This window comes from Gymnodraco acuticeps, unplaced genomic scaffold (genome assembly GCF_902827175.1).
Source record: "Gymnodraco acuticeps unplaced genomic scaffold, fGymAcu1.1, whole genome shotgun sequence".
Lineage (NCBI taxonomy): Eukaryota > Metazoa > Chordata > Actinopteri > Perciformes > Bathydraconidae > Gymnodraco > Gymnodraco acuticeps.
The window spans coordinates 5,296,049-5,321,266 of NW_022990042.1; the positions used below are offsets into that span (position 1 = coordinate 5,296,049).

At 40.1% G+C, this 25,218-nt stretch overlaps 1 protein-coding gene across 1 annotated transcript; it reads left to right on the forward strand.

The window, feature by feature from the left end:
* tfr1a (transferrin receptor 1a) lies at positions 1 to 25,115 on the forward strand. The gene is made up of 18 exons (XM_034215464.1): positions 1 to 135; positions 8,121 to 8,165; positions 10,387 to 10,624; positions 11,412 to 11,595; positions 11,711 to 11,933; positions 12,431 to 12,553; positions 12,646 to 12,741; positions 13,357 to 13,496; positions 13,590 to 13,741; positions 14,588 to 14,707; positions 16,519 to 16,604; positions 16,695 to 16,758; positions 16,862 to 16,929; positions 17,641 to 17,708; positions 17,857 to 17,950; positions 21,032 to 21,253; positions 21,556 to 21,714; positions 22,251 to 25,115. The coding sequence occupies exons 2-18, from the start codon at positions 8,133 to 8,135 to the stop codon at positions 22,491 to 22,493; spliced, it is 2,313 nt and encodes a 770-aa protein (XP_034071355.1). The 5' UTR covers positions 1 to 135; positions 8,121 to 8,132; the 3' UTR covers positions 22,494 to 25,115.
* The last annotated feature ends 103 nt before the right edge of the window (positions 25,116 to 25,218 follow it).

Here is a 25,218-nt window from a genome sequence, read left to right on the forward strand (position 1 = left end):
AATCATGCATTGCTGCTAAACGCATGCTCAAGGGCACCGGCTCAGACAACTACATCAGAAAGCAGCAAGTAGAACCTCGTGTCAAAGGCTGTCACAGAAGAAGTCAGTGGGTCAAAGCTGTTCTGAGAAAAGAAGGTGAGAGTTTTTACCCCTCACATACAGCTAAGCTCTAACTAAGATGTGAAATTGTACTGAAATATAAACGTTACCGTGACTGGAGGAAGAACAGCTCCGTTTTAGCTCAGGGAGATTGTTATCACATGGCAAATGTATGACATGTTTAAGTTGTGTTACACTTATAAATGTAATGCTAACGCTGTCGTGTCCTAGCTTGTTATGCAAAGCGTGCACCAGGCGTTGTTGTCTGCAGTCATGCCTCCTCTCATTAGTAGTGGCTGTCACGTTGCAGGGGCTTCATAGCGAGGGAAGCCGGGAGACATGGGCCGTTTCTCAATGTCGAGTACACATGCTGCAGAGCCACTATTTCAAGTATACTACTTCATAGAGTGGCGCAGAATGCTGGGCATTTAACCATGGATGTGCATTTAACATGTATTTAAACAGTCCTTCGACGCCACTCGATTACGTAGTATACTTGAAATAGTGGCTCTGCTGCATGTGTACTCGATATTGAGAAACGGCTGTTCAGATAGTCCGGCTAGGCTCTAGTGGTCTGCACAGTGCAGGGGTTAAAGCAGCTAGCCTCCCTGAATGACCCCCAGGGGTAACCGTGTCCTTAGGTAGACATTACACCGTCCCTGTGTGGACTGACCTTGACAGGCTTCAACTGTAGAGATAAGATATGACAACTAAAACAATCATAAATGTTGCCTCCAGTCTAGACTGTTTTTTGTTTTGTTTTTACAAGCCAACATGCTGGTCTATATTTAGGTGAAAATATAAAGCTCACAATGCTTTTTAGGGACTTTTTTAAAACAACATATGGTAACATTGGAGCTATATTTGGAGGAAGTTTCTCAATGGTGATACAGTGTGATATTACTCATAACTGAAGATATAAAAAACCTGTTCAGACTAGCAGCAGGTGAAAAGCCAAACTGTCGCCTTTCTTTGTTCTGCCAATGGGAATTAATTAGATTTTAAATAACAACCACAGTATAACAGGTTTAACTAGTTACAATACAAATGAAAGTTCTGCTTTAGTTTTAAGTGTGTTCTGTAGTAGAAGTAGCTACTTGAATATATCTGAACTTATCTGAAATAAATACATTTAGAAAATCTGCAGGCCTAATACTTTGGAGCTGCCCGCCTAACTGTTCTACTTTGGCCCATTTTCCCATGAGCTACTTGCAGCTTTCCTCCAATGTGACTCTCACATGATTTGCCACTGCACAATGACTCCTCCGTACGCTTGACCCCTCTCCCCTTCTCCTCTCCTACCCCCCCGATCCTTGTTCTCTTTTTCTCACCGTTTCTTTTTGTCTCCCACACTCTTATATTTTTTTCCTCACTCGATAACGACAATGTTTTTCTACATCTCTGGCCTCTCCGTGCCATGGTCCTTTTTCAAAGTTGGACAAAGTGTGGTCGAAACGGTGCATGTTGCAAGAAGATGCAGAGTTAGACTGTGTGTTGAAAATGTTTGGCACAACATGGGATGGTAAAGGAATTGTTATGTTCATGATTACTGGACACATTGGACACATTCCTTAATGAAAGGAATTATCGAACTAATCAAATCGTGTATTTGTTTGGCAATATACTTATCAGTTTGTATTCTACAAACTTTTGGATGAACTTGATTTGGTATCATCAGTTCAGTCACGTTTAATCAAAGCTTGGGCTTTCAGCTGCAAGTTGTTATTTTGCCTTAAATAAATTATATTAATGGTTAAACTGTTATAAGGATTTGTATTAATGTAATTGGTAGTTATAACATATCATATCTACAGATGTGATAGGTTTGTCTCTTTGCACCTCCAATTTCTCTTAATCTCGTACATACATAGATGCATTTTCTGCTTAAAAAACACTTTGTATTTAAAACTGTGTTGTATCCTGGTGCTTTGTGTGCGTGTATCTAGTTGAGGCTCAATCACTAGTTGGACAGGATTTGTACTTAATTGCATAGTATTTTAATATGTGGCACAAGGAAGTTCTCGCTGTACCAGGAAGAAGATAACGTTGCCCTTCCTGGAATCATAGTGTGATGTCTTTTAATTAAGCACATCTGATCATATCTCTTCATGCTGTACAAGACTTAGCCTACTTGCCTTTTACAGAAGTAAGCTAGGTCTTTAACAGCACAACTAGTTATTATTAGGGATGCTCCGATCGATCGGTCACCGATCGATATCGGCCAATACTCACTCTCTACCGATCGATCGGTGCTCTCTAAACATGCCGATCGCATGACGTAAAATACATGACACTTTTCTCTGTGTGCGGCAAAACAAGCTCGCCAACATGGCTTCTCCGGTCTGGCATTATTTTAAGGTGTCCGGAAAAGACAGTAAAATAGCGGTATGCAACGTGTGTGAAGCAGAAATCCTGCAGCTCCGCCCGCTGGACCGGTAAACGCAACGAAACACACACACAGGGAGAACCAGACCGCAGTTCATTTCCTCATATTCCAAACGAGAAATTACGGTAGCAAATCACCCGGTTCTTTACGACCAGAACTATTAACGGGATACAAACCGGAGGAACCAGGCATGGAGGGAGGTGGCAGAGACAGTGGGTGAAACTGGTAAGTTTTCGCCTGTTTGGGGAGTTTATATATATATATATTGCTCGCATAAAATCCCCGGGGTTTTTTGCTTTGTATGTCGGGGGCGGGAGATTCATGTGATTGGTTGTTGGTCGCGTTGCTCGCAAAAAATCCCCAAGCTTTCAGACACGCCCAGCTCCAAGATTTTCAAGATTTTTGAAAAGCTGCTGTGTGGACGTACCGTAAGAGTTACACCTAACACACTTAGCTATTTTATACCTCTGGAACAAGCTAAACTAGTTATTATAAATATATTTATTCTTCATTGTCGGGTCACTCATTACTGGATCAGTGAGCTGCATGAGATACTGACAGGCTGTCAGGAGAGGGAGAGAGGGGGGAGAGAGAGAGGGAGAGAGGAAAAGAGAGCGCTTCCGCTAATTTCTCCCGTGTTATTATCCAAAGTGAATGTAAACTTGAATAATGTACATCATTTGAATGTAATAATTAAGTTGATTGTTGTTTGTGGAAGCTCCAGTGAATGAGCATTAACTGAGTTTTAAACATCACTTTAAATGGAAGATTCAAAGTGATGTTTAAATCTTCCATTTAGGCCCCGCCCACTCGATCGGATCGGCGATCGGTATCGGCCGATACTGATTCCGGCGATCGGTGATCGGTGATCGGCCCCGAAATTGGCGATCGGAGCATCCCTAGTTATTATGTTAAAATCCCTTTGGCAAATTCATATATTATTGCACTGAGCAATTCACATAATGCAGTGTTATGTTACAATTGAACCTTTTAATATGGTAGTGATGAATGATGTCAGCGTTTTTAAATAACTCCATTGGACGGTTTGCTAACAGTAATAACAGTGCATGTTCAATAAAGTGTATTTAGCAACAAAGTATGATTTTGATTTAATTTGTGAAGAGCTTTAACACGTCCCACTTATTTCACCCCCTCAATGACCCCTAACTGAGTTCACAATAGTTCTGTTGTAATGTTAGAACAAGAGTCTTTTTGAAGCAATGGTTTTTAAAGGAAATTGTTCAGTAACAGCAGACTATGAAGAAAGTACTTTTGCAACACGTCCGACCCTTGAAACCAGAGAACAGTTCTCTCTTCCAACACTGAGAAGGATTTAAAAATCTGACTGCAGGACTATTAGGACCTTGACGTTAAATATATTTAGAAATTCAAGCTCTTAATTGGAAACTGTTTAATTCCTATGCATTTAGCCTTGTCTTTCAATTGGTCCTGCTAACAGGTGTTCCAGACCATTTTTCAGTTATTTTCTGACTTCAAGTAGTCAGTGTGCAAATAACCTCTGTCCAATATCACCTCTCGTTAAAGTTAGGGGACTGTGCTGACTCGCTTTCACTAAGCAAGACTGCCCAACAGGTCATGTCTTTCCCAGAAGGGCGTGACTCAAGTTTGCTCTTACTATCTCCCCTTTGCACACACTTAGCTACACATTATTCAATGGAGAGATACAAGTAGTTCCTTTTTGTGGTCGTGGTTCGACGAATGATTTACGCAAACTGACCCCTACAAGAACACAACGCCCATGCCATCACTTGTAGATTTTATAGTGTTAAAAAGTCTTGTTTGAAACTGAATCTCCTTCATGATTTGTATTCTGTTTTATAATGTTAATATCCATAGGTCTCAACTGAAAGAGAAGCTAATCTGATTAAAGTATTAAGGGCCGGTATGTTTGGTATGTAAGATTATAGACAGCTGTACAGGGTAATTAGCCCTACAAAGCTGCAAAGTCTGGTCTGATACCATTTTAGAAGTCCATATTCTCCAAGCATTGCAAAGCAAGCAATGAGGCTACTCATTTCTTTAGTTGTTAACCTTTTTTAGGTCTACCGTACTGGGTTGTATCTCCCCTCAAGGTTGTAGAAGTCAATGGAGTCCTAGGGTTGTCTGAGGCCAGGGCATGTTCTAAAGTTAGCCGTTCACAATGCTTAACATAGCCAACGTGGTTTGCAGAGGTAAGTTATTGTATGGCTGGGCTCCAACATGGCTGTATCCTAGTTTGAAATAGAAAAACACTTGGAGTTCAAGGTTAGGCTTTTTTTCTATGCTAAACGCTGTTGGACTTTTACAAGGCCCTTCTGTGGCAGTGCAAATGAGTGCCTCCGCGTTTCTGTCCGCTTGGCATCTGCCCACACAAGCTCTCCTCACGCACGGCCCAGTTTGGGATCTCCTTCCAGCAGAGCTTGTCTTTTAGCGCGTATGGATCATTAACAGTTTCTCTCTATGATTTCTGGCTGCACTGCACACATTATAATCACTCCAGACAAGCTTGGCGTCTTTTTGTCTATTTTGAGTTTAACCCTGACCTTTAAACATTACAGAATAAACTGACGCACAAATATAGTTGTTAGCAAAATTAGACTTTGAATATATGGTTTGTGCTTGAGCTTCCTGTCAACAAAGAGTGTTTGAATCAGTCCAAAGGCTGAACCGTGTTGTAATGGTTTGACCTATATCATTCTCTACTTGGCTAGATAAGAACAGGTTATTTGAGAATTTCTGTTCTGTTTTGTTGCTGGAGGTCGGACAAGATAGGAGAGCACTCTTATCAGTAAAGTCCTCCTATACGCACACACACACAACAGTAGGAATATCCGTTTTGGTACATGTTTCTTTGTAGCCTTGGCAGAGAAAAAGAACGTTGGAGGGGACACTTGTGATTTCTCTGCGTCCCGTTTTATACCGTCTCCGTCAATTGTTTATCATTTTTCCATCGACTTGGTACCAAATGATCGGTATTGAAAAAACATCCCACTCTTTGAAGCCACATTTGGGAAAACAATATCCTTTTGGCGGAAATACTGCCTTTTTTCTATTCAAATCAGTTTTTCTTGAAGCTTCTTGATCATGTCCGATGCTGATATTCCTTCTACCATTCGTATATTTAAGAATACATTGTAAATAGAACCACATACAGCCAGGCGATTGGGATAAGGGCAAACAAGTACAAATGAGTACAAACGAGTACAATGATCTAGCCTATTGTTGTCTAGTGATGCCCTGTTACCTGTTAGACAGTTTTAGTTCACACCCACATACGTGCTTTCTACACTGTTGCCTGGTGCAGTAGTTGTAGAAACGTGGTGTTACTTTATACTACTTCTATTGTTAACGTCTCCTTTGTTCAAGCTATATTACAAAATAAAGCCTTTCCAACAAAGAGCTATTATGGCGAACAAGTGATGGCACGGTTATTTTTCTGTAGCATACCACTTGTTGTTCATTAGTTAATTCCCAAATGGGCATAAATGTCACTGCAGTAGTATACTTTCATTTGGTGTTGATTATTCAGACCTATCACTATGGTTGCAGTGAAGCTGAATATGGTAAGCCAGATGGGTCAAAACCTGCTTATAACAAATCTCACAAATGTTTAGCTACCATCATTAGATGGACTAATGGATAAATGGACACTTATCCATTTAAGGAATATCTCCGCAATGGAGTGAGCTTAAGTTTAACTTTCCATTGCATGATATAGCCCAGCGCAACACCTTCGTCACACATGTTGCCACTTGTTTGAACCATTTTTAGGGGATTTGTAATCTGTTCTAGAAAAACGACGTGTTTTTAGGATTTCAAGAAGCGTATAAAACAAACAATGGATGTATTTTGCATTTCTCTCAGTAGCCAACGATCTGTGAGTCTGTTGGCTCGGACATAAACTCCGTAATAAATGTAGTCTACATTTCATAAGAGGTGTAAAACCTGAGAGCATTTTAAATCGCATTTGAACTAAATGCTTATATAATCTGTAGTTGTATTGTTGATTTATTGTGTGAACGAGGCGATGTAGAGAAGGTTAAGCTGTCATTATTAGCCTGTTATGTACTGTTGGAGTGGTGAGCAGGCCTATTGTTTTTGGATATTTGTGGAGTTAGGTGGGGGAACCCCTGGTCTAGTCCACAGCTATTTTTGTGTTTCTTACATTACAAACCCATGCCACCTTTTTTAAAGCTTAATCAATAGTTGCATTGTATTTGGAGACCTTTGGAATTGGCTTATATAGTGATTCCGGCTCTGTAGTCGGTTGTATTCAGAACATTCTCACAATTGTTACTAAAGAAAAACCCTTGGCCTGCTTTGGCAAAACAGCAGTAGAATGTCACGAAATGACTTTGCTGTGTCAAATATCAGCAAATCAATTTTTGCTGAGAGGACAGAAATTCTATACGGTCAAATAGTTTCTCTTACATTAAATGTGCATTTTGTTTTGATGTGATGATTCTACTGATGGTTGTATGATTATATGTATAAGGAACTGTGCAAAAATGTGAGTTAAGTCGTTTTTTTATCAAACAAAAGAGTTACAGGATTTCTGGCCCTCTGTAGCTGAAGCTCCTCTCATAACCAGCCTTTCCCCTGAGGGCCGACACATGCATAGTTCTTATTTCACTGATATGGCTATACTATATGAAAGAAAATATGTACAGAAGACTTGCATTTCAGGTCTTGTTTCTTCAGAACAATTGAAACCCTGCTTTGTTTAGCTCCTCTTTGGAATTTAATCTAGTTATTTTGTTGTTGTATTTTCCTGGCAAAGGAGTTCACATGGAGGCATGGTGTCTGTGCTGACCCGTGCTGGACACTGGTCTTTTGTGTAGGAACAGTGCTGCCTTTCAACTTAGCAGAAAAGGAAACCCCGTGGATGTTTAGACAAGAGGTGGGACGTGTTCTTTGGACACCTCATTATTCCCAGAAGTGAAACGGTAACACTGTACACACTGTAGTGAAATTAAACCTGAACAATTTATATTATAAAACAAAGTTATATTATACAACAAATCTATTATTTCAGTAAACACACTCATCCCTTGAAAACCTGAAAATTGTTCTCCTGAAAAGCTTATTTTATTAATAGCCACCAAGTCTATAGGGGATTCATGTTTAATGGGACATATGCTAATGTTCATATTTGTATTTTGTGCTTCAAAAAGCGAGTTGTTTTTTTCTCATCCTGCCTGTGCTGCACCCCCTTTGTTCACCCTCTCTGAAACCTGCTCTGATTGGTTAGCTAGCAGGCTCTGTTGTGATTGTCAACTGCTTAGAGATTTCCCGCTCTTTAGCCTATTACGTACAATGTGTTGGAGCGCTAGCCAACAGAAGCGTAAGTGTTACATAGTGATGTCACTATGTTACAGAAGTAAACAAAGGAGTCCAATGAGGCATTTCAGGCAGGGGGAGTGTGTGAGAGAGAAACTGACCATTTGCAGACCATTTACATGCACACAAACCTATATAACTCACTACAGGGAAGGGGAAAACCCCAAAGAGCATAATAGGGACCATTTAAGATTGAATCTTTTCTTAAAGCCTCAACCACAAAGAAAATGACAAATGACTTATCTTTAGGCCTGACGCTTCACTAATTATATCCTTGTTTGTTTTCCTCTTTTAGATTGACGCAACCATGGACCAGGCAAGGTCAACAATATCTAAAATTGTGAGTATTACAACATAATACTTCATGCTTAATTTCCTTGTTACCACGTGAAATGAGTGTCATTATAAATGCCTGTATTGTATAATTGTAATGTTTTTTCATCCTGGGAACAACTCAATATGACTTTACCTCACCATGCTGAAAGGGTATCCTGAAGAGTGCAGTTGTTGTTGCATATTATTTAAATGAAGCTCGAGTAAAACTGTACCACTTTCGGGTAAGGCATAATATACAAAGGCATTCAAAGTTGTAATTAGTGGTGCACGATAATTATCGGTCCGATAATTATCGGTCCGATATTAGGAATTATGACGTCATCCCGATAAACCCGATAAAAGTATTAATAGCCCCGATAATATACAATATATTTTTTGGGTAAAAAATAAATAAAAAATACTGCGGTGTGGGTGGATTGGGATGAGGGGCGCTTGTTTTTCACTCGGCTCCTCCCGTTTTGCCAGTACTGTGGTATTAGTGGTTTAGGAACAGGGGAGTTCTTCACAAACACAAAGTGTTTCCCACAGAATTTGATTCTATTTGTGTGGGCACCGCACCGCACCCCCCCCCCCCCCCGGCAAGAAAAGCCAAAGGCCCCTTAACCTATTCGGGTGGTCCACGCATCCACCCCCCCCTCAAATAAGATAATACATGCGAGTTCATGGCTACTGTAGACAACGTTGTTGTTGCTCTGTATTGCGTTGTTAATGAGTGAAACACACCGGAGTTGAGGATCTGTGGGGTTTATTCTCCCAAAAATATCATTTTACTACTTTACTTACTTTACTCAAGGGCACACTAGTAGTGGTGTTCCAGGCAGGATTTGAACTCGCAACCTTCCGATCATCAGCCCACCTCACTATCCATTAGCCCACCAAAAAAAAAATGAATGAAAAAAAAGGGTAATAATATATATATATATATATTTTTGTATCCATTTGTGGCGGACGATATTTAATTGTAGCGGCCCGCCACAAATAAATCAATGTATGGGAAACACTGTATCATAGAAAGATAAAGGAAACTGAAAATGAACACAAATTACATTTTGATACGTCAGACTTTTGGACAGATGACAAAGAAAAAAGATAGAAAGAGGGAGTGTTCTTCATTGTCCTCGGGGCAGTCTCTCATTATCAGTCATCTACCATCGTTCTATTGTAGCTCTCCAGAGACAACGGCTGGAAGGTAATTCTGTAATATGCTTGTTTGACATTCTATATCTGTGCATATTATTGATAAAAAAAATAGATTTTTGATTCTTATAGTCACATTAGGAGATTGTGTTCTTTCTAGAGTGTCTGCCTGAATGCCTAACCATGATTTTTAAGAAACCAAAGTCAGTTTGCCGAATGTAAAATGTTCAGATCACATCAGCGCACAGTGAATGCTACGCTAAGTTTTCTACTTTGAACACATGACAGAGAAAGGAGAAGGAAACGTAGAAAGAGTGAGCGATAATGAAACATAACTGATACATAATTTGGGTGTTTTGCTACTTATTTGACTTAAAAATACAAATACACTTAAATTGGTGCAGTTTATAGGCCAGAAGTTCCGGGGACTTTTTTCCCAGAAGTAGTAGTCGAATGATTCATTGGAGAGGTCTTTCTGATGAATGCAACAAATCAACTCATCCTGGAAAAAGAGATTTATCACAACCTGGCAAGATAAAAGTTGCTCTGTGTTACTTATTATCCAGGCATTATAAAGGATTTACATTATTATTATTATCACATTAAGTCATTCGCTACCATTTTTTTGTTCATTTTTTATTTGACGCACATTTAGAAAGTAATACTGTGATGCCCCTGTGGGTCCATCAGTAGAGAGGGTGTGGCTGTTCTGTCTGTGCTGCATTGGCTCCAGTGATTGCATTGATTACAGTAACTCAGGGCACCTGGGTCTGGTGTCCTGCAGCTATTTGAAGCCTCTCTGCTCCTCTCTGCTCTCTCTCTGCTTTTTCCTGCAGGCACCCGGCTCTGATGAGTATTAACCATGAGTTGACTTGAACAGTGTGGTGCAAATAAACACTTTTACCTACCCGTTGACATGTTGTGTCTCCTTTTTGTTGTGGCCTTTTGAGCCAGGTCGCAACAAATACTGATGTTGGAGCATTTAAAGAGGAACCTTTTATTCCAGCTAATGTCCTGCTTCCTTTTCTTAATATAAAAGCCAAACCAAATAATAAACGCTATTTTCTCCTATCTTTCTCTTATCACAGTTCAACGGGGAGCCTCACTCCTACACACGTTTCAACCTGACCCGGAACATGGAAGGGGATAACAGCCAGGTGGAGATGAAGCTGTCGTCAGACATGGATGAGGAGACGGGGGGCAATGGCGCGGGAGAACACCTCAATCACAACTCCAACCGCAAACCCTACGTGGCTCAAAAGCTCGGGCGCACACCACAGAACCTTTGCTTCATGGCCGTCGCCACCCTGCTCATCTTTATCATCGGTAAGAGGCCGCTGATTGAAGAATCTGCAGCTTATTAAGAAGTTTGGATGACTCTAAAACACCTTCAGAGTTCCACTAGAACAGTGCTTCTCAAAGTGTGGTCTGCGGACCGCTGGTGGTCCGTGAGTATATTGGTAAAATTTCACATTTGAAATAAATAAATAAATTTAAGTTTTCCGCACTCTCGCGGGGATATCTCCGCAATGGAGCGAGCTTAAGTTTCTTAACAAGAAATGGTACTTGTTTGTACAATTTCCAGGCGATTTGTAATCTGTTCTATAAAAACAATGTGTCTTTGGATATTTGTGGAGTGAGGTGGTCCGCGAGCGTTTTTTTATTGGTTAAGTGGTCCTGGGTATGAAAAAGTTTGAGAAACACTGCTCTAGAATCTATCATGGGGCCACTACTTTTTTTATTTCAATCTTTTTCTTTCTTTAGTGTTACAAGGAAACAGGGAAACCACACATCAGTTATAGGCCGTTGTCTCAGATAGGTAAACTGATGTTTCTAGGACCCGCTCTAAGCCAATAGGCATGACAACTGGTGTCACCTACAGGCATTTATATCAAGTCAACCTTTTGCATAACATATTTGATTAATTGACTGCATTAGACGGGTGAAGTTTCTCCTGCAGTAAGAACTATACGTTACAGTACTTTTAAGAAATTCTGACTGTGCAGTTTTGGACGTAATACAATGCTACTAGTCAGTCCTTATTTCTGTCACTGCTTTCAGTTCCTCTCCGTGCACCTGGCTGTTCCTCATTTAAAGCTGCTGCTATTTACAGGCTACTTGATTGGCTACTTGGTTCATCGGAAGAAGGACTTGGCTCCCACCTGTGCTGACTCCATGGTCCGTTATGACAACCGTGCTGCCATCGAGACGGGTGCTGCCCCCCTCATGAACTGGGACAAGGTCAAAAAGCTGCTTGCTGAACAAGTCTCTGCAGACAAATTCGATTCTGTCTTTAGGTAAATATAAACCCCAAAGTTGCCTTTTTAAGAGTCTGGATTAAGAGTATCTCTTTAAAAGTGAGCCTTTTCTTGTCTCTCTTTTCCCCTCGTGTTTTATTCTCTCCTGTCCTAGGGAGTTTTCCAGTGACAACCACCGGGCCGGTTCTCTGAGTGATGAGGTCCTGGGAGAGAAGGTGGTCAAGAGGTTCAGGGAGTACGGGATGAAAACCTGGACCGACGAGCACTTTGTTAAGGTTCAGGACGGCCCAGCGTCTGGCTCCAACAGCTTTAGTTACAAGGGGAAGCAGGAGAGTCCAACGGGATTCCTGTCCTACAGTGCCAACGGAACAATAACGGTAAACTATAGGAGAACATTAGTAGTGAATCCATTTCTATGACACCCGTGTCTATATTGCATTATAAACATAGTTATTATGTGTTATAATCTGTTAATTCCACTATTATAGTATTAAGCACTCATAAATCCTCAAAATGCTTTGATACAATATGTATAACGAGTTGTGATTCATTATATAATGACTTCTATCATACATATATGAGTGCTAGTAATTTAAATGGCACAATAGATTATAATGTATTACAATTATAGGAGATAATAAAACAATATGACCCTGTCAAAGAAGGTAAGGGAGTGACCAGATTTTTGAGTGATGTGTTATGATTTTAAAGCATTATGAATAAGTGCTTATAATGTATATAACTTGTGTGCTAAGCATTATAGAATGCATTTCATGAATTTATTCTGCATGAGTCATGGAAGGTATTACAGACAGTTTTTGTTTTTTTTAACTCAGAACTTTACACTAAATGCATTTATTAATCTTTGTTCAAGGGTGCCGTCTTGTATGCGTTTTACGGGGAGGAGAAGAACTTGAGGTTGCTGAAAAGCCGTAACATCAACATGACAGGCAGGGTCATGCTGGTTAAAACCGGTCGGATCAGCTTTGCTGAGAAGGTGGGTGGTTTGAGTAAGAAATTCAGGATGACTTAATATTACTTTGCGTGTGGATTTTGTTTCCAAATCATTTTTTTCTCTTCTTCTTTCAGGTAGCCAATGCTGCCAAAATGGGTGCTTCTGCTGTGCTGATCTACCCAGATCCCTCTAAAGCCTCTATTGGTGGATCCACTCAGCTCTATGGACATGTGAGTGTGGACAGTTCAGAAACATTTTGTTGGAAGATGAGACCCATTTGTTCCATATAGCAATTTATTGATGAGGCGTTCCCTTTTTGATTGTATCTTGTGATTGACTAGACTTTTAACAATTTTTCTTGGTCAATATTTTGTCCTGGAAATAATTGGATAAATGATATTGTGATTGTAGACCAGTTTTATACACGAATAATTAATGATATTAACATAACATAATTTATGCAAGAAAAAAAGAAGAATTTGAATTATCGGCAATATTCAGACAATGGAAATGTAATGTATGATTTAAAAATAACAACCAAAACATTATTTATATTCAGCATGACAACTCTACTTTTCTTTCCTTAAAAACATGTTTTAAGTAGAGCCTGCAATTGTATGTCTAGCCCAAAAGATTAAGTCTTAAAACTAATACTTCATCATAAGTCTGATTTTTAGAGTTTAGAAGTTAATGTGTAAATTACCTTTTTTTTCATATAGTTTTCTTAGTTTCAAATGTTGAAGCTTTAGGCTTGGGTTCAGGCTGCTGGGAGGACGAGAACACATTATAAACCATATCTTTGAGCAATCTTATCAATCGAAAACTCCTGTCTTTTCATCCCACAGGTCCACCTTGGTTCAGGGGATCCCTACACCCCCGGCTTCCCTTCCTTCAACCACACCCAGTTCCCACCCATCAACTCCTCAGGCCTGCCAAAAATCCTGGCCCAGACCATCACCCTAGACATGGCCATAAGCATTCTGCGGTATGCTTCAATACTCTGTGGACCCCCTGAAACAATGCACTACAGTTGACTCTGTAGCAGCTCATGTTAATATACATTTTCTTCACCCTACAGGCAGCTGGGGGGGGGCAATGCGCCGGAAGAATGGGAAAGCCCGAACAAACTTGGAGATGACAGCGATAATATTACCTTGGGGGTCGACAACGTGCTCAGTGAGAAAAAGATAGTAAATGTCTTCGGGGTCATCAAAGGCTTTGTGGATGCAGGTACAACAAGATTTGTATCAAACAACGATTTACTGTGATTTCAGAATTCTGTGCATTGAATAAGCAGGGTGTCCGCGGGGTCTTAAAACGTATTCAAAGTTGATCAATCAATTTAGCGAAAATTAAGGCTATTAAAAAGTATTCAATGGCATTTTCCAAGGTAATAAGAAGGTCCACGGCAACGACAACATGAAACACCCTTTAATTTACTGAAACAACATGTCAGGAAACCCCCTCAGGTGGCCCCATGCATAGCGTGCCATAAAATGCTGCTTCTTATTTTAAGTTTCGTAGCCTTTTTTGTAAACATATGACAAATGTGTGAGGGCGATGACGTCAGAGCGTCGTCCTATGTGCCGGGCTTAGCCCCGGACAGCCCCAGCCCAATTTAACCCCTGGGTATTTGTGAGGGAGCTCCTATATGGCATTACCCCGCTGAAGCTCACCAAAGTTTAATATATTTCATAGTTCAAAGTTTTGTTTATTGGTCAAATACTGGTTTCTAATGGTTTCTGAGGAGTTTGACTGGAATGAAAGAGTACAGAGTACAGAAGCAACAAAGCAGCATACTGCATTAAACCTGACCTTCACAGAGAGGTTGAAGTTCATGGAGAGGAGGCTTCAGTAGTCTGTCTGCACTCTGTTTAGCTGTGCTATCTTACAATCAATATAGTAAAGTGTGTGGCCAATGTAACCGGTTAGGTTAGAACTCGAAGTTGCGATGAGGTCTTAAAATGTATGGAAAGGGTCTTAAAAAAAGGTCTTAAAAGGTATTAAATGTGACTTCAGGATTCCTGCATATACCCTGATAAGAGTGATGATCGTGGCTCTATCTTTTTCTCATAGATCGATATGTGGTCATCGGTGCACAGAGGGACGCATGGGGTCCAGGTTTTGCCGCGTCAACTGTCGGTACCAGCGTCCTTGTCGAGCTGGCACGCTCCATCTCAGATATGGTGAAGAATGGTAAGACTCAGCTGATTCAGCGATACCTGGTTATTCATTTTAGTTCATGTTAATGTCCAGTAAATATCAATCACTCCGGGCACAATTTCCACTTTTGGCTACTTTTAAAGACGTTACCGTTGTATTTGCCACAGACTCCACTTCGAGCGTTAGAACTATTAACGAAGCACTTATATACTAATAAAGGACTGGCTTACCTAAAGCCAGTTGAGTAGCACTTGAAATGTTTGGCTCTATGAAACCTGATGTACTTATATGATTCTGTTTTCTTCAAGGTTGTGTCTTCCTGGTCGAATGTACTTATCGTAAGTCGCTTTGGACAAAAGCGTCAGCTAAATGCAATGTAATGTAAAGATTCTTTTGTTTTGCCAAAGGGTTGTGTAAGTCACATGGAAAACAAGACGGGAACTTTCATTTCATGATTGTGTGAGATTGTTTACTACAGTGGCTCTGTTAGGGATGAAGTTGTTTAGTAATCACCAGCGGATACCTGCGAGGGCCGACTAGTGCAAACGCGCTACAACGGCCCAAAACACTGTTGGGAGAAACGCGCTGCAGCTTCAGAAATGATTCAGTTATAAAAACACAAACAAAACATGCACATCGTTTAGTCACATGCACATCGTTTAGTCACATGCACATCGTTTAGTAACATGCACATCGTTTAGTAACATGCACATCGTTTAGTAACAGTGCTACATAAACAAAACGCTGAGAAACTCAAACGGCTGCGTCTCCTGGTTTCAGTTTTATTCTGCGCTCCTTTCTTTGTTTTTGATTTGCAGCCATTTTTTGTTTGCAGCGTTTCGTCTATGCATCACTTTTATTAAACTCTGAGCATGTTTTGACAAGTTGGTGAAGATATTTCTACACTTGCCTAATTTCTGATGCGGCAACGTGTTCCCCCTATCTTAGTGTTTTGGGCCATTATAATGCGTTTGCACCTGTCGGCCACCGTATATTCTTGTTGAGGGGGACTCTTTCCATTAAAAAATATATATATAGAAGACTGGTCTATTTTTACTGTGGCTGTCCCTGGCGCATATACACTGTTGTGGAATATTTTCCAAGGCCCATAACTTTGACCCAGTGTATCAGTTCAAACTGTCCTGACTGAGCACACGCACCTGTAACCTTGGCTGCTGTGCTCTCAGTGTTCTGTCTCCCTGTTCCTGCCTGTTGGCGTCAGCTGATAGAGGTGTTATCATTCTATCTTGTTATGCAGCATGTTGATGATGCTCTCTGAACTAGCTAAATACATGGGTCTGGGGTAGAGTTCTTCAGAATTGACGTGGCAACTCTACCGTGAAGTCAGAACCTCTGACTCTTGGACTTGTGATGTGAATCCTCCGGCCGTTAACTCCAAATAAACCATCATGTGTTTGACATCAAAGCTCCTGCTCTTCCCGTGTCTCCTTCCTGAGTCGGTGACTCCCACTGCATAGCTACACAGAAGTTTCCTCTACACACACCATCTGCGCATTGCTGTTACGCCAGTTTCATTGTTAACTCATTTATATGTACATACCTTTGATGATGTCATACTGTCCTCATAAAGCTAGCACATCAATTCCCTTTTTTTTGAGCTTATTCAAAACGGATGGTTTTGGACCTGTAATTCCTCCCGTATGTCCAAGACATTAAAATCTTGAGCTGATGTTTATTTTTTTATGTGAAATAATGCCATATTTTCACTTTTCTAATATTGATTGGATAGATCTACACTTCACGTCAGATCCTTTCTGCTTGAAATCATTGAATAGGTTCTCGCTTATCGTTCTGTTAATGTGTATTTGTTATCTCTCTGGCAGGTGGATTCAAGCCGAGGAGAAGCATTGTGTTTGCCAGCTGGAGCGCTGGAGAATATGGGAGTGTTGGCGCCACCGAGTGGCTGGAGGTGAGAATTGCACAATGTACTTTCTTGATCAGCAGCTTTTATGCACAAGTAAACCTGATTGTTCTTCCTTCATTTTGTTTGTATATCCAGGGTTATCTTTCCTCTCTGAGCATGAAAGCCTTCTCTTACATCAACCTGGATGGAGTTGTAACAGGTATTGACTTCACTTATGTAGGCTTTTAAATAAATAACAGCTTCCAGTTTACCTGCAATATGTGATTTTCCGAATGCCTGAATTTTTTTATTGTCTTTTTCAGGTCAGAAATATTTGAAAGTGGCAGCCAGTCCCTTGCTGCACGGCCTGGTCGAGAGCACTCTGAAGGAGGTAAATCCACAGACTTTAAAGAGCGTTACATACAAGCCAGCAGGATTGTCAGTAGTTGAATTAATGATAGGCTGACCTCACCTAAAGATTTTTACAGTCGACCATTAGTCGTCAATTGAGGCGATACGTTGACTAGTTGTAGCACGTTTATGTTTTGATTATTAGTATTATTTATCATTTTTTCAGTTCCAGGGCTGAGAAAGAACGTTATTAGTAAAGTACATTATGCTACATATAAAATATAATATAAAACTATAATAATCAGCCTTTGAAATATAAATTCAATTTTACATGTGAAAAGCGAACGTGGAGCACGCATGTCAGAGTGCCCCGTCATTGGTAACAAAAAGAAACAAAAGATAAAAAAAAGACTAAATTAAAACTAAACATTGTAATTTATGACGTAAATAAATATAACCAACAAATAAATAATACACGTCAAACTGAAAAACTCAAAAATATGTGCGTCGGCAGAAGTGCCTACACACTGCATTACATCCTGATCATGAAACAAAAACATTTAAATACATTTTTTCTGAGGTCAAGATTGTTATATATTAAAGGTCTCTTATATTTGGAGAAGGCTTGGCTGCTGTTTTCCTCTGATTCTGAGAATAACAGAACACACGTTGTCGGGGGTAATTAAGCTCCGTGTTTCATATTTTTGTGAATGTTAAGGCTTAACCTTCATAAACATTATCTCCTCCTCAGGTGAACTCCCCGAACAAAGCTGGGTCTCTCTTTTCTGAATTTGCAAAGGACAACATGGAATCAAATGTGTAAGTCTGACCGGTCTCTGCAGTGTTTATCCATCACCTCCTCGTCCACGCTAGAATCCCGTCCTCACGTGTTCACGTCCCAATCATCTTTATTTTACAAATCCTCACCCAGCACAGCTCAAGCTAACCCATCTTGTTTATTTCCCAGGTTGGAGCCTATGAAGTTGGATAACGCTGCGTATCCTTTCCTCGCCTTTTCTGGCATCCCGTCAGCATCTTTCAGATTCACCTCTGAGAACTCGGTAGGTCACCCCCTTGTAACATACGTTTTTTTATTGATCTTGTTTTGCCAATTTCGCCGTAGCCCAGAACATCCTTCTCTTTAAAATGTGGCTCTCTTTTAAAGGCCATGTCATAACATGTAATGTTTATGTAGGAAAACCTTTCCTTAGAGCAGTGGTTCTCAAAGTGTGGGGCGCGCCCCCCCTGGGGGGCGTAGAGGCATGCCAGGGGGGGCGCGAGAGACCAGGAGGAAAAATGGTTATATAAAAAAAAAAAAAAGATTAAAAAAAAAAAAAAAAATCATAATTTGAAAAATTATTGATTCGAAAATAATATGATACAGTACTATTACGTCTGGGTCTCTGTGTTTCATTAAAGCTCGGCTCTGTGTGTGTGTGTGTGTGTGTGTGGAACGAGCCATTTTGTGTGTGTGCGAGAGAGAGAGAGAGAGCGCACCGGTACCGGAGATCGTTGTTCTTAGCTTCTGGTGCTAGCGAGCTACGCTAACGGATATAAGGAGTTTTTTCAACAACAAAGTGGAGGAGAGTCCTCTCCTGTCAGACTGAGAGACTCAGTGAGCTAAAGGACTCTCTCAGTGTTATCTCAGTGGGTCTCAAACGTTTTGGTCACCATTAATGTAAACAATTATTTCCGAGGCACACGTTTATATGATCATTATAGTTATAAAAAAATAAGAGAATAAATGAAAAACAGGTATGAAATACTATATGACATTAAAAAAAGAATAAAGTTTAAAAGAGTGATTTGTAAAATATCCATAAAGAAAAAGTAAATCTGTTTACAGTTCCGTTTCATCTGGGTGTTGAGAGAGGTATCCATAGATCTCTTCATTTTGCTCTCAATGTGTCCACACACCACCTATAAAAATAGCACGTTACCCCTGCTTACACCTATATGCCGTGAGCTGATTATCGAGCCTTCGTTGTAACAGTTGCGGGAACACTGTGTATGTGCGTGTGGAGAGTGTTGCAGTAGACAATTCCACTGTAGCGACCGGTACATTAATGGGAAACCCTAAATGTTTGAGCACCCTCTATGAAACGTCAAGCTACCACACAGCACTCCCAAAAGAAGTCTGTGGCGCCGCCACTGAGCCTGACTATGTGTGTTGGGGGGGCCCGACTTTTTTTTTTTCTCCAAAGGGGGGGCCTGACAGAAAAAGTTTGAGAACCACTGCCTTAGAGTGAGACGAAGTTGGAACAGTTTTAGTATTTCACATTTCTGTGTTAATACTCATTTTAAATGGGATGGGGCAAGGGTGCTTACACCTACGTCCTTGCACCAATCCGAATTTCGCAACATTTGAATGAAAATGGTTATACATTTGTGAGAGGTTGTTGTTTATCTTGCCAGGCAACTGTCAATCGATTGCGATCAACCTCAGTCACAGAGTATAAGAATTGTATTTATTTAGAGTTGCATAGTAGTTATATTACAGTGTGCACCTTCGTCATCAGTTTTATCAATACAGTGATCCATCTTTATACTAGGGCTGTCAAACGATTAACATTTTTAATCAGATTAATCACAGCTTAAAAATTAATTAATCATGATTAAGCACCATTCGAACTATGTCCAAAATATGCCATTTATTTATGTATATTGTTGTGGGAATGGAAAGATAAATGAAAGAAGGCGGATATATCCATTTAACATACAGTATCTATGTTTATTATAACATTTTTCTGCGTGTAAATGAAAGACAGCACACACACCTATCAATCATCAAACCGTGGGGTCTTAATTCATTACGGGGGAGTACTTCAGGAAAGTCGACGGGACGGGGGGGCTAGGCTAGTGGAGTACTTCGTGACCACAGAGTGTGAATGTTGTGATCAGCTGTTTTAGCGCAGTTCTCCAGTGAAGGGGGGGGGGAGTCTCCCTCCGCAGCCGGTTGGCGTAGTTTTGGCACAATTCCGTTGTACAGACCGACGTTAACAGCAGCCCTGTCTGTGCACACGGAGACCGACTCTGTCGTCCGGTGATCTAACCGCCTTCTGGAAAAGCTTCACAAGTACGTCGGTACGCAAATGCGCTTTGAGACACAAGTGACGGTACGCATGTCAGATTACGCACATAACCTGCGTACCAGTTATGTGTTACCTGTACTACAGCTAAATTATTCTCCGTCGAGACTTCCTGCAACAACACCACGCCGTTATCTTGATTCTGATTGGCCAGAAGACATTATCAAAGATGTTCTATTGAGAAGACGATCACTACGTGACAAAAGTTTTCAAAACCGTTTCTGGTCTTCGGTATTTCCAGACAAGTGGCTGCTGAAATCAATCTTACTAACTGCTGTCTGTGCAATTTACTCCGCGAGTTGGCGGACTTTATTTTTGCTTACTTTAACATCATTTGTCATGGTGGGGCTAAGCCATTTCTTGGTATGGGTGTAGCCTACCCCAGCCATACCCTGGCGCTGCCACTGGTGGGATGTATGGGGCGGGCATGTATGGGGCGGGCATGTATGGGGCGGGCATGTATGGGGCGGGCATGTATGGGGCGGGCATTTAACATGCGTTAAATATTTTAACGCAATTAATTCAAAAAATTAATTACCGCCGTTAACGCGATAATTTTGACAGCATTACTTTATACGTTTCCATTTCCATCATAATTACACAACCAAAGAAAATACAAAAAACAGTAAACGGTGTAGTAAAGTATTAGAATTAGAAAAAACTGCTTTTACAAACTTTAATTAAATGTTTTCTTTTTTAGTGTTCAATATTCATTACTACTAAAGAGTACTTTTATTTTTAACCCTTAACAAAAAGTTCTTAACTATTATTCTTTAGCTGGAAATCTCTTTAATCAATGAAAATAAATGCATATTTTAAAAGTGTAAATAAAAACTTGAAGAATCAACAAAACAATAATCCAGTTTCTTAATCCTCAATGTCACCATGATGTTTGCTGTTATGCAAATTACACCCAGCTCTACCTCTCCAAAAAACTATTTCTGCAGCCACACGGACATTTAAAACCTTCTCTAATTGGACTTTTACATCGGGCCATTACATCAAAGATTGTGTCATCTCCATTTCTGAATACGTCTTGTGTTCCCCTCTCAGGACTACCTGTACTTCGGCACCACGCTGGACACCCGGGAGAAACTGAACGCGGCCACCGGCAACAAGGTGCCTCAGCTGGCTGAAGCAGCCACGCGGGTCGCAGGTCACATGGTGCTGAGGCTGGTCCATGATCATCTGCTGCGCATGGATGTGGAGAAGTACAACAAAATCATACGTAATCGCGTGGCTCAGATCAACAACAAGGTCCATTCTGTGCTGAGGGTAAGTTGTTTGTTTGCGTCCCAACAATTGACTCTGTTGTTCTTTCTCTTTTACTCCCAATTGATAGTCCAGCTCTGTAAAGTAGCCAAATAAAGGAGCAGTGTGTAGAGGCAAGGCGGAAGAAGTACTTAGATTCTGTACTTAAGTAGAAGTGTGGGGGAGAGAAACTCCCTCTGGAGGGAACTTTAGGATTTTAGCCTTTGCAGACCATTTACATGCACCACAACCTATATAACACACTACAGGAAAGCATTAAAGGGTCTCATAAAGTACCATACCTGTGTGTTCTCTCTGTGTTGCAGTTGCAGCCCCAGCTGCTGTCCAAGGTGCTGACCATGCAGTGGCTGATGTCGGCCTACGGCTCCTACAGCCGGGCCTCCAGCAAGCTGGCAGCAGACATCCAGAACAGCAACATGGACGACATTAAGATGTGCCGTACCCTTAATGACCGCATCATGATGGTAAGAACCAGGCTAGATGAGTATCTAAAAAGTTAGTTCTGGACATCAGGGGGGACTCCTATAGTAGAATTGAGCAAAAGGGATCTTCGCAACAGGGGACCTTTTTAAAGAAAAAGCGGTTAAAGAGTTTCTAATGACAACCCTTATAGTAAAAGTGAGTTCTGGAAAATGATTATGAGGTGTTGTTTATTTTGCCAGGCTACTATACATTTATTGTGATCGCACCATTTTAATTATTTTAATTTTAAACCAAAAAACGAAGCTTGCCTTTACAAACTTTCATTTTGTTTTTGCCTTAATTAAACCAAGTTTTAAGGGGCATACAAAGGGAACTATTTATCATATTGCTTAAACTGCTTTTCAGCAGTAAAACAATGTAATAAAACACTTTTCAAGACTTATCCAATATATATATTTTTTTCTGAAAAAAACCTGACTGAGAATTGAAAAGTAAACATCAAAGAATCATCCAATCAAATTGAAAACATAGGAAATTACATCCTTTCCATCATTCTATTTCTGCCTTGTTTCTGTAGGTGGAGAGGAACTTCCTGTCCCCCTACGTGTCCCCCAGAGACACTCCGTTCCGCCACATCCTGCTGGGCTCGGGCCCCCACACTCTGCAGGGTCTGTACGGCCACCTGGAGGCCCTCAGGATGGACCACCCCGAGGCCGACGCCAAACTGTTCCGAAACCAGTTCGCCCTCGCCACCTGGACCATCCAGGGCTGCGCCAACTCACTGGCAGGGGACGTGTGGTCTCTTGATAACGAAATCTAAAAAAAGTAACCCCCCCACTTCCTCCCTTGTTCATCATTTGGTCGTCTTATTCACAAACGGCAGTGTAAAACAGCTTTAAAATTCATTTAAGCTTAGATTTAAAGTGGAGCCGTTCAGTAATTCATTCAACTTTGAGACATGAGCTCATGTTCCTCCTTTCTGAAATTCTTTAAAAAAAAGCCTTACTTTTTTTAAAAGAATTAAAAAAATAAAAATAAAGTAATCCTTAACAAAAAGGATGTTTTTTCGTTTTAAATGAAATGCAGTATTCTGAATACTCTGGTGCTAGCAACAATTAGCTTCAAATGGTCCTATAGGTGACACTTAAAATGTAGTCACAGTATGTCTGTGTAAAGCAGCTCGGAGAGGAACAAAACACAAAGTGCCAGTATGATAATCTAAGATAAAGCGCATAATGATTAAAAATCCAAACTGCTGGTAATATTACTGCTGCTGAAGCCCTGTGTATAAACCTGGTACGTGTTTTATCGGAAGTTAAAATGTCATTCTGCGCAGAAACTCGTGACTAGTCAGTCAGAAATGTGTGTGTTGCCTAAATAGAAGAGATGATGAAATAACAATCAAACAGCAGTTCTGTTGCACTGAATTAGGGCTGGGCAATAAACCAATTTTAATATAAATTCCTTGAATATCGAAAATGACGTAATTTCCTGCTTTTGAAGGCACAGTACAATACATTGATGTTATTTTCTAAATGTGCCATTACTGTTCTAGGAGTTCTATTTTTTTCTTATTAGAAGTTGTTGAATTGACATTACTCATGCCAATTATCCAAATTCTCATTGTTTTTCTATATGCACCAATGCTCAACTCTACAATATCCTCACGATATTGCGGTTAAAAAATATCGCCCAGCCCTACACGGAACCTGTTTGGCTGCATCGTTACAAAAAAAGTCCACGCAACAATCAATAATAAAAAATTAAGAATAGGCCTTTGAAAAACCAAGGAGAGGGTCTGAAGGCACTGAAACAAACCGTACGTCTATTTATTGTGTTATTTATTTATCAGTGGCAGGGTTCACTATAAATAGTATTTTTTTAATTGCCTTTTATAAAAAATGAAAAATAATGTGTATAATTATCGGGAGCAGCGCCTTCCATAATTATGACAGTTATACTGTTGAAATATCAAGAGCAGCATCTGCTTAAAAAGAAGTGTACATGTCGACCTGGACTGAAGTACGAACAATCGTAACGCAACTCTGGATTGTGTTTTCCTTTAAACTGACACTGGACTGGTCTCTTCAGGTCCCTCGGTACATGTACACTTCTCGTCCTGACAATATTATCGGGAGCAGTGTCTTCCATAATGTGAATAAAAGAAGAAGGTAGTTTTTTCCTACCAGTATGTGTCCGTATCGGAGGCAGTGCCCTCCATATTTCACTGTAGGAGTGGATGTTTTTATTATCGGGAACAGTGTTTCCCATAATGCGTGTAAATATACAGAACATTGCTGCACCATGTCCGCATCTTTAGATCCCATTTCACGATGCTTATGTTGTTTCCCGCTTATGAGACTTACTTATGGAACTTATGGAAGAGGCCAAGGGTCTTTGTTTTTAGTTGAGAGAGAAAGTCAGAATTCTGAGAGAAAAAAAGTCTGGTAAGAGAATTCTGAGACTTTTTCCTCAGAATTCTGAATTTAATCTCAGAATAAAAAAAGACACTTTGGTCAGATCTAAAAATCTGTCCCGAATCCTCTGCAGTAGGCTCTTTATAAAAACATTTGTAACACAAAAAAAGCTAAGCTTAAATTGTTATGGGTTTATTTATGTATCATTTTAATCTGATGAGGTGTCGCCTTTCCTTTCGGTTTCATGCTATGTAAGCCTTTTCTTTTTGTAACCAACATGTTTGCGGCCAGTGGTTACAGAGCGGTGGTCAACTCTTACAAAAAATGTTTGTTTTTGATGATTCAGCCGTGTGAAAGTTACATTCTACCTTCTTTGTGTGAATTCATTGTTGTTTAAAATTTCCTTGTGCCTTTTTTGTTTGTCATGACTGCATAGTAGAGCTGCATTTCTACATACAGTACTTAAAGAGTTTGCAGAGTATGCTTGTTTAGTTTTGACATTTCTGCGTTTAGTTTGTTTCTGTTGTATTCTAGAATCAAAAGTTACTGGGTTAAAGACCTGTTAACACTTTCTTTAGATGATTTCACGGGACGAATGTTAATTGTAAAAAATCAATGTAAATGGGATTTAAAAGTTACACACTGAATGTTACAGTAGTTAACTTCCTTTAGCTAATCTGCTAAATTTGGTCACTTGAATTCTTATTTGTGTATGAAACCATGCCTCGGCAAAACAACTTGTTTTAGATCAAAACAAGTTGTTTTAGATCACCAGCCTTTTTAAAATGGTCCAATAACCATTCAGAGTTTGAGTGATTCAACTGATCTGTCGTGGAAGTTACATTGCTAATATTGCCATCTTGCTGAGGATACAAACATAGAAATTAGGTCGCAATACCAGTCTTTGTTGGACTTTCAAAAATCTGAATTTGTGGATAAAGAATGTTTTTTTTTCTTCTTCGACTGTATACAAATTTGCTTAGCTTCACATTTTCGTTGCTTCAATAAACAATCACATCACAGCTGTTAACTCGTATTGTTATGATTGTTAGGTGTAACGTCAATCTAGTTTTTAAACCTGCTTTTTAAAGTAACATCTGGACACAATGTTCACCTCATCATTTGAAT